Source organism: Triturus cristatus, chromosome 5_1 (genome assembly GCF_964204655.1).
Source record: "Triturus cristatus chromosome 5_1, aTriCri1.1, whole genome shotgun sequence".
NCBI classification, from domain to species: Eukaryota; Metazoa; Chordata; class Amphibia; order Caudata; family Salamandridae; genus Triturus; species Triturus cristatus.
In genome coordinates this window covers 145,261,866-145,271,258 of record NC_140587.1, presented here as the reverse complement: position 1 = coordinate 145,271,258, position 9,393 = coordinate 145,261,866, and the positions used below count along the sequence as shown (strand labels likewise).

Here is a 9,393-nt window from a genome sequence, read left to right as displayed (position 1 = left end):
ATGCATGAAACCCAAAGAGTTTCAGATTGCGATTCCTAGGGGGTCGCAAATCGCTCTACCTCAGTAATATTAATGAGGTAGATCGCACTTTGCGAACCCCTAGGAATCGCAAAAATCAGAGGGATGGTGGCCTGCTGAGGTCAGCACACCACCATGTCCACGATTGCTTTTAAATAAAGCAATCTTTTTTTTTTGTAATGCAGCCCCTTTTCCTTAAAGGAATACAAGATGCTTTACAAAAAGTAAAAGGAAACGTTTTCTTTTAATGTTTTAATAGCAGACAGTGGTCCGTGGGACCACTGGCTGCTCTTAAAAATGCTTTTACAACCATTCACAAATGGGAAGGGGTCCATCGGGGACCTCTTCCCATTTGCGAATGGGTTACCAGCTACTTGAAGTAGGTGGTAATATGCAAATGTTTTGATACCGCATTAACGGTCACAAAACATTCATGCATACTGTGTTAGGAATCGGAATTTGGAAGGGATGCCCTCAGGGGCGTAACACAGGCCCCCACAGCCCCCGCAGCGCGGGGGCCCCCTCGCCACTGCACTCTTGCCGGAGAGCTCCTGATTGAGCCCGGAGGGGGCCCCTCTATGTACCGTGCAGGGAGGCCCCCTCAATTTCCGTTACGCCAGTGGACCCCTGAACACGCCCCTTCCAAATACCGAATCTCAAAACCCAATTTGTGATTCGGTAACAGTTTACCGAATCGCAATTTAGGTTTAATGCATGTGAAAAACCTTTTCTGTATTTGCAAACATGCCGATTCTGCGAATCAGCCTGTTTGCGAATACAAAAATGCTTCATGCATGTGCCCCTAGATTACTACTGTGGTGAGAAGCTCTTTTCCTGCTGTAATACCCAGCTGCCTACACATATCTACATAGGTTTGCAGACCTGATTGCAAAAACATTAAAAAAGTGAGGCTATGGTCTTTAAGATATTACACAAAACTCAGTAATTGTTAACATTAACACAAGCGCGAATGCAAAGGTGGCACGCACATTTTGCACTGGGATTGCGGTTGATGTCAAGCCTGCCGACTGTAACCACATCAATGCGTTCATACATTTGAAGGACACAATACAAAGACCTGAGGGTCCTCTTGAGTAGAAATATCTGTGGTATGGGGTCTTAATGCTGGGCATACTTCAACGTCGATCACTACCCTGTCTGCACCTCATCAAGGTGTTAAAACCCAAGGTAGAGAGAGATGAATACATTTAAAAAACAAAATAAAAATCCACAGAATTGGGGACACAGGGGGACCGCTGTATTTTTTATGAAAAAAGAAGGCATGGGTTACTGAAAAACAAAAAGCATAAAATCATGCCCCAAAGGAAGCTGTCCAGCAGGAACCACAAAGACAACGTTCAGTTCACAGACCGCCCACCGCCCAGTCCTGTGCGGCTTTTCCCAAAGAGAAAGAGGACGTGAAGGGCAGCACATCAAGAAGAGGTTACACAAAATGAAGAGGAACGGAGGAGAGCCTTGAGGCAAAGAATTGACCGGAGGATCTGCAACAATGGCTTCTCCACAGACATCTGGCAGCCAAGGGTCTGAGACCATCAACATGCAGCCTGCTCAGGTGAAGCCCCACAGACGTAACTGGAGTCCATCATCTTGGAAACTGCAGTGACGGGGGTAGTGGTATAATTTGTCCCCTGGTCAGATCATGCAGTAGATGAATGTTGTATTCTACATCAAAAAGCTTTTAGCATCTAAGCCGAAAACCCTTACATCTGTTCACAAGGCTTGGGGACTACATCTGGGAAACTTGGTGTGGTCCCTGGCTCTGCCTGGGTCAGTCAACGGAGATGTGGTCTTCCTCCCTCATGGTAATTCGCATTGAAATAGCGACACAAAGAATCCCATGTAGTGGAAATGGCACAAATAACAGAAATGGTCCTTAGAAGCTTTGAGGGAGATGAAAGCCAAGCTGTGAGCGGCTACCTCAAAATGTCAACAGTTGAAGGTAACAGGTCATAACCATATAAAACGCAGTAAGACTCGAGTACTGGCAGGAGATTGAGCAGGTCACCAAGCGCTGTTCCTCAGATCTGGTGGAAGCGGCCAGTGCTTGTTCAAGATACAGAACAAGGTAGACAAGAAAAAGATCCAGGGCAGCAGTGTGGGAGCGGGGATGGGGTTTTTTGTACATTACACGGGATCAGCGATTGTAATGAGAAACAATCAAATGAAAAATGGAGGGTGCAAGCCAAAGGCTTCCTGTCAAAGTTTAGGCAGAGGCTAAGAAGATAACTGGTAATTTCCATCCCTTTGTTAGTGATTAAGGACAATATAAGGGAAATAAATTCATCTGGCACTCAAGGGAACCCCGTCCCTCCCAGGTGATCTCCACCATTATTTATTTACTCAATTTATTTAAATAGTTTTTTTATATCGCGAACATGACCCTTGCGGGTATCGAGCGCTTTACTGAATTACAGCGTGCTGAGCAGTAAAAGCAGTAATAACACATCCACTACAAAATTCACTAACAGTCAATTAGCAAGGTTCCATCATTAACAACATATTGTCAGTTCATCCACTGCAAATACCAGGCAGAGTTGAGAAGCAGGGGGGGTAACGTCGGTATTACATGGGAAGAGTGCATTAGGTAGCCACAGACAGTAAGTCATGTGAGCGACAGGGGAGAATAGAGTCGTGATCTAGAGAAGAAATTTGCTCATGAGGAATTCTTTGACTTCTTTATTGAATGAAATGATGGAGGGATTTGTTCTGATTTCTGGAGGTAGAGAGTCCAGATTCTTGGGGCAATACGAGAGAAGGCACAGTTGTAGGTTTTCTTCTTGTGTAATCTCTGAGGTTTCAGAAGAAAGGTGTTTGAGCTTCTGGAAGCTCTGGAACCTCCAGAGAGTTTGAGCTTCTGGATGAGATAGTTAGGGGTATTATGGTGGAGGGCTTTATGAGTCATGCAGGCAGTATTTAGCTGGTTTCTTGCTTTGTATGGGAGCCAGTTGAGGGATTTGAGATCCGGGGTGATGTGGTTGTATCTTTTTGAGCCAGTGGTGAGTCTAGCGACAGTCTAGAGGAGCAAGTTTGAATCTGGGTAGTCCAGAAAGGGTTGTGCTACCAGACTCCAACTTGGGAATCACTAAGGCTTGTACAGCATGTTTAAAATTGTTGGGGTAGGGGCAGGGGAGGAAAGGTTTTAATTTTCTTAAAATACTCGTTTGATGATTTGCTACTTTGGTGGAGGCGCTGATGTGTTTCTGCAGGTTGAGATTTTTATCAAGATTAATGCACAGTGGTTTTGCATAGTCTATGATTTGTGGGGTGCAGTTGAGGGCTGTAAGTTGTTTCAACCATTCTTCGACTACCAGTGCCTGGTTGAGTGGGGTGATAAGAAGGAGCTCAGTTTTTGAGTATTTAGTTTGAAGTGATTAGTTGCTAGCCAATTTTGAGTTTCCATTAGTGTTGTGTTCAGCGACTTGATGTCTTCTGGGGAGGAGACTCTGAGGTATAGCTGGGTTTTGTCAGCGTACATGCGGTAGTGGATGTTGGATGAGCTCAGAATTTCTGTTAGGGGCTCCATGAATAGGTTGAAGAGGGTGGGTAAAAGAGATGATCCCTGGTAACCTACTCCTTCTCTCCTGGTAAAGGAATGTGCTCAGACATTATCAGGAATTTTTATTAAGATTGTAAATACTCCTGCTGAAGGGCATTGAGTTCCTGTTTGGACGAAACATACCTGGATAAAGCTCCAGCTAAAAACACATAAATGCATCTGGCAGGCTCAAAAATATTTTAGCCCAATTACAGGCCCCGGTGTTGACAAAGGTCCTTGAAAGAGTAGTCACTCTGCAGTTATATCAACTACAGGGCCGCAGACTAATTGGGAAATGTACAATTCGGTTGTGGTGATGACGTGTCCCTAGCGGGTGTAAGTTTAAGGCAGCTGGAAATGGAGAAACAGGGACATGCCGTCACCCTGGTGCAGCTGCACCTCTTCATTCTCCCTGACTGGGTAGAACCGGAGATCCTGAGTGACTGGTTGAAATAGGTAGCTAAGAAATCTGAAGCAACACTTGGTTGCTTCATGTTGCTTTAGACCCAGATATCCACAGTGCTCCAACGCGAGGTGGTCATGCCACCTCCTGTGGAATTGTCTTTTAAACTCCGTAACATAGACGTGAAACAGCTCCATGATCTGTTGGTGGCCAGAGGCATGGGCTTTCAGATCTATGCTGATGGCACTCTGACGGTGTTCCCCTTTAGTGGAACAGGTGAGGACAACAAATAGTATCTGAATATCATCCATGATAGATAATCCATCATTATTCAGAGAAGTTCTGCTTTTAATGAATGAGAGTGACTGTCCCTGAAGGGCGAGCTGGTGTTGGGTGTTCTCCAGTGCATCAATGCCTAAAATTGGGGGGGAAGATTATAAATTTACTCAGATTTGTGAGTCGACAGTCCAGCTTTCCCATACTGTATAATGTTTGGGCCTACTGCTTGACAAACAGCTAACTCTGGAAGGTCAACTTAAGCATCCGATGAGCCCCTGCGCTACTTAATCAGCATGTTGGCTAAATCGCACCCTATTTTAGAAGAAAATGAGAGGGCCCCAATAGCCACAGCTATTTTGTTAAACACTTTGCTAACTTCAATCTAGATTTCTGGAATTTATGAGCAAGGACCCTCGAACCTTTATTCCAATGTATTTTATAATCTAAATAAAAATGTTCTCTCATTTATATAAACTGGATTTGGGTCTTGACAATCTGACTTTCTGTATCTTTTGACAGCCCTGCTGATGTAAACTGTGTAAAGTAATTGTGTCGTTTTTGCCCAAGAGGACAGCCTTGCTGCTAAGGCCACATTACAGGAAAGCCACTTTGCAGCACTGGACTGTTATGCTGTCTCAACAGGCCCTGCCTGCTCTCTCTGGAATGGGGGGGTAATTCTGGGTCAGGAGCTCTGAGCTGTCGGCGCCAACACTTTTTAGGCAGAATCTCACCAAATTCCGCTCGCACCTGAGATTTGGCAGTAAGGTGCAGATGGAAGGCTAGAGGGGAGTCTCCTGTCTGGGAGGAAGGGTGGCTACTCCCATGTCTCTCAGACATGACCCTACCAGTCCAATCTTCTATAGTGAACACCTGCACTACACTAAGATCACTTTCTCTAAGGAGTTTCACATGTGATAGTTTGATGTGTTAGTGCTAGAAGAGATCATCTCGGAGAACAACCATCTGCTGACTTTTAAACACCGAGTAGATTTCCTACTCTACGATTTCCTACTCTACGATTTCCTACTCTACGATTTCCTCTCCGACGAAAACAAAATTACATTTCTTTCACTAGATAAACGGATCCTGCAACACAAAATGGGTTTTGCATCCCCAGGTCTGATCCCATGGTTTGACCGTGCTAAGATAGGCCTTGCACTACCTCGGAGCACGGTGACTCCAATTTCCAGGGAAATGGCCTCTACATTGCGGGCACAACCACGCGTGTTATTTCCCGCAAGTGCAACCATGCTTGCCTTCACAAGGCATATGCTTTAACCACACATAGGCATGGTTAAGGCAGTGCACAATCTAGATGTCCATATGGGCAGGAACAGGAAGCGTTGGGACAGAAAGCTTGATGCCGACAGGTAAGAGGGGCTGGGGCCGGGTTTGGGGGTGCAGTTTTATGTGTAGGGTTAGTTTCTAAGGCTCGTGGGGGGCGGGGTTCTTTAAACGGCAGGGGGCCGGTTTTTAGAAGTCAGGACGGGGCTGGTCAGGGTGGTTTTAGGGATGGGGTAGTTTTTAGGGCTTGGGTCGTTTATAGGGCAGGGACAGGGTTATAGGGCACAGGGCAGAGGGCAGAGGGGCTGGGGTTGCGATCTTTACCAAACATCCCTTTACCAATCATGCCTTTACCACGAAATTGCATGGTAAAGGCATGCGTGGCAAAAGAATGTGTTTTTCAGACGCATTCGCTGTTCGAGCTGCGTTGTAGAGGTATGCGTGGTTTAGCCATGAGGGCCACTGTCATACAACCCAAAGTCCGCCCTCAAAGGGATGATTCCTTAGTTCCATGAGTGTTAGGATTTGTTTGGTCCACTGCCTTCTAACAGCGCAGCGTTTCAGAGGTAGGTGAACGTGCATATCTACTCAGCTGATCGTGCGATGAGCTTTACAAATCCACTGACTAACAGTTTTGAAGTTTAGGAAATGACAGAATACATTAATTTTTGCCAAATCCAGGTCATTGAATGGGGTTTTGGCAAAAAGCCATTGAGGGCAGAACCACACTCTTGAAGGCGCCACCAGGTATGCTTCTATCGCTGGAACAGGGAATCCGGACAGGGAGAGCAGAAGGAAATTCTCCAGTAAGAATTCTAGGAAGGACACAATGAACTCTTCTCAACTCAACACAGTTGGTGCCTTGACCAGCTCAAAGGGGATTTGTGAACAAAAGGCATGTGTAGCAATAGCACAAATGTCTCCCAGGACAAAGGAAAGCTTCATAACTGCTAGGAACCTCTGTCATTAAATCACTTACTCACACAGACAGACACACACACAACCCTACACACTGCCCTGGCCAACTCATGCAGCAGTGCAGTGAAAGTGGCTTCTTTTCTTTGTCTCCTGCAAAGGGCTCAGTAATATTCTGGCTTATTCCTGCACAAGGTATGCCATCTAGAATGTTGTGGAGGTGGAATATACCAATGGGCTATACAGTTAAAGACCACATTTGGAATCCTCCTACAAAAGTCTGGTTAGATGAGAATCATGGAATTTAAGGCCACATCATCTGCCACGTACTGAGTCGCAAGCTGCAGTCGGACTCACCTGAAGGAAGCGGATGAGGTAACAGAGCACCATTTTGTTGATCTTGGGCAGTGAGTGGACGACGGCGATGGCCGCCTCTGGGTCCTCGTAGTGGGTGATGCACTCTTCGTAGAACTCGTGGGGTATCAGCGGCTCCTCCAGCTCTCGGTACCACAGCTTGAGCAGCGAGGCTAAAGGGAGGCAGAAGAGAAATGGACTGATGTCAAACCTGAGTACAGAGGTGATGGGACATTAGTCTTTACAGCGCTCTAGCTATGAGGATACATTGTTCTCTACTCAAAATACACAGCTTGAAGAATTCAGACAGACATAAAAGAGACAGAGAAACAACAGGGCTAACATCAATTCAATCACTAAAATACTAGGTCAAGCATGAATACATTTTACTTGTCTTTAGCCGAATATCTTTCGTTTATGTCCACCATTTTCTTACTATTCGCAGAGCTGGTGAGGGAACAAGAGTATGTGAAAGGGGCCCTCCAGGGGGTGAAATGCAGCGCCACTGGAATTATGCGGCAGAATTAACTATATGGTGCAGCAAGAAAAGACAAGTTATGCAGCTCAATGTGAACATTTTATGATTGCATTACTTATTATTTTGTTATGTTATTCAAGTTAACTGTCGATGGACAACAGTTTCATCTCATTAGTATCACTTTAACACACAAACAAATAAATAAGAGACTGAAACGTGACCAGTCAAACTTTGTGAAGGGCCTTCCACAGTGCAGCAACACATGTTGCTGAGTTTGAGTAACTTTTGATCCACTTGAGCAAGACACTAAATATTCCTTTTTGTTCAGATCTGCATATTAAGTAGCAGGTGAAGGATTATGTTGTAAAAGCAGCAAAGCCACAATTATGCAGAAAACGAAGTAATAGAATTTCATAATTCCAGTGGGCCTAGTAATATGACACAACAGGTCGTAAAACGCCACCACGCATCAAAAGAGAGACATTCAGAACCCTTAAGTTTGGTGAATGTTGGTGAGAAGAGTCTCAGTAAGAAAAACTGGGTTCTTTTATTTTCACTGAATGACCTCTTTAGGTGTGTGCTATGAACCCAATGTGTAACTTGTAGCAGGGCTGAGTTTCACAGTAATAACACCTGTTCTTTACAGCACTCTGAAAAAGCACACTATGCAGAGAAAGTGCTATATAAAAATAAGCTCTGTTGGAGAATGAGTACCTTGCACGCCATCATCTACAAGAACACCATCCGCTGCACGACCTCCACAGCCATCTCAACCCTGATATAATGGAGCATCTCACCTTCCAACTCCATACAGATGGGAAAAATGCCATTAGAGGCACCCTCTACTACAGACCACCAGGATCACGCCCCAGCTTCTGCAAAGCTATGCCTGACCTCATTGCCCCGATCGCCATCGACTCCAAGCACTACATCTTCTTTGAGGATCTTAAAATCCACCTCAACGACCCCAGCTACATCAAAACAACTGACCTCCTGGAATATATGAGCAACATCGGCCTCAAGCAACTTGTCACCAACCTATCCACATTGCAGGACACACGCTCGACCACATTTTCACGTCCAGCAACTAAAACGAGTGCAGCCACGTCTCACTGCTTACCTGGACTGACCAATACAACGTCCACTTCACCATCTCAGAACCTACTGGCACCATGCCCCCAGCTCCACGCGCAGAAACTGGAAGAATATATCAGAAGACCAGTGGAACAAGGCTCTCAACTCCCACTTCCCAGACACAATATGTAACCCAGAACAGGCTGCGAAGAACTTCTGCCAGTGGATCACTCAATGTACTGACACAATCCCTCTTGCCAAGCCAGGCAAATTCAAAAGACCTGACGGATCTGAAATCCACCAAATGCAACTGCTGGGAACTATAAAGGAAGTGACGCACCTGATGCAAAGAGACAGGAGACCATACCACCTTCAAGACAGCACTCAACCAGTACCACCGTTTCCTGAAAGAAACAAATAAGAATGCCCTAGCAGACCGCATAGAAGGTAGCATAAACAGCAGCAAGGAGCTCTTCGCCATGGTGAATGAGTTCTCCAACCGTGCAGCCGCCGGGAAAGACATCACCCCCTCCAAGGAACTGTGTGACACCCTGGTGGACTTATTCCACAACAAGATCTCAGCCATTTACGAAAACTTCAAACTCCGACTCACCACCTCTCACAGCATCAGCCGTCTCACACCCACGAAGACAAACCCCAAACCCTTGCTCAGCCTCTCGCAACTTAAGCCACAATCTCCATGAACTTTGTGCACTCAAGAGCACCTAATGACCCCTGTCTCCACCATGTCTTCATCCTCTGGCGCAAGACAATTGGCGACAATCTCAAGAAAGTCCTGAAAACCTGCATCACCTCAGCCACCTTTCCTGAGCACTGGAAAAATGCTCAAATGAGGCCCCTCCTTAAGAAACCATCTGCCGACCCAGCAGGACCGAAAAACTACGGGCCCATCTCCTTGCTCCCCTTTCCAGCAAAGGTTCTCGAAGGCAATCAACCAGCAACTCACCGAACCGCTGGAACACAACAACCTCCTGGACCCCTCTCAATCCGAATTCTGAGCCAACCACAGTA

General features: G+C 45.8%; 1 protein-coding gene across 2 annotated transcripts in view; it reads right to left on the bottom strand.

Annotated features, from left to right (window-relative positions):
• ARHGAP39 (Rho GTPase activating protein 39) overlaps positions 1-9,393 on the bottom strand; it is an 855,990-nt gene that overhangs the window by 17,733 nt on the left and 828,864 nt on the right. For both annotated transcript variants that reach the window (XM_085604662.1, XM_085604663.1), the window contains one exon: positions 6,813-6,982. In XM_085604662.1, coding sequence (XP_085460788.1) covers positions 6,813-6,982 — 170 coding nt within the window. The remainder of the gene's footprint in view (positions 1-6,812; positions 6,983-9,393) is intronic.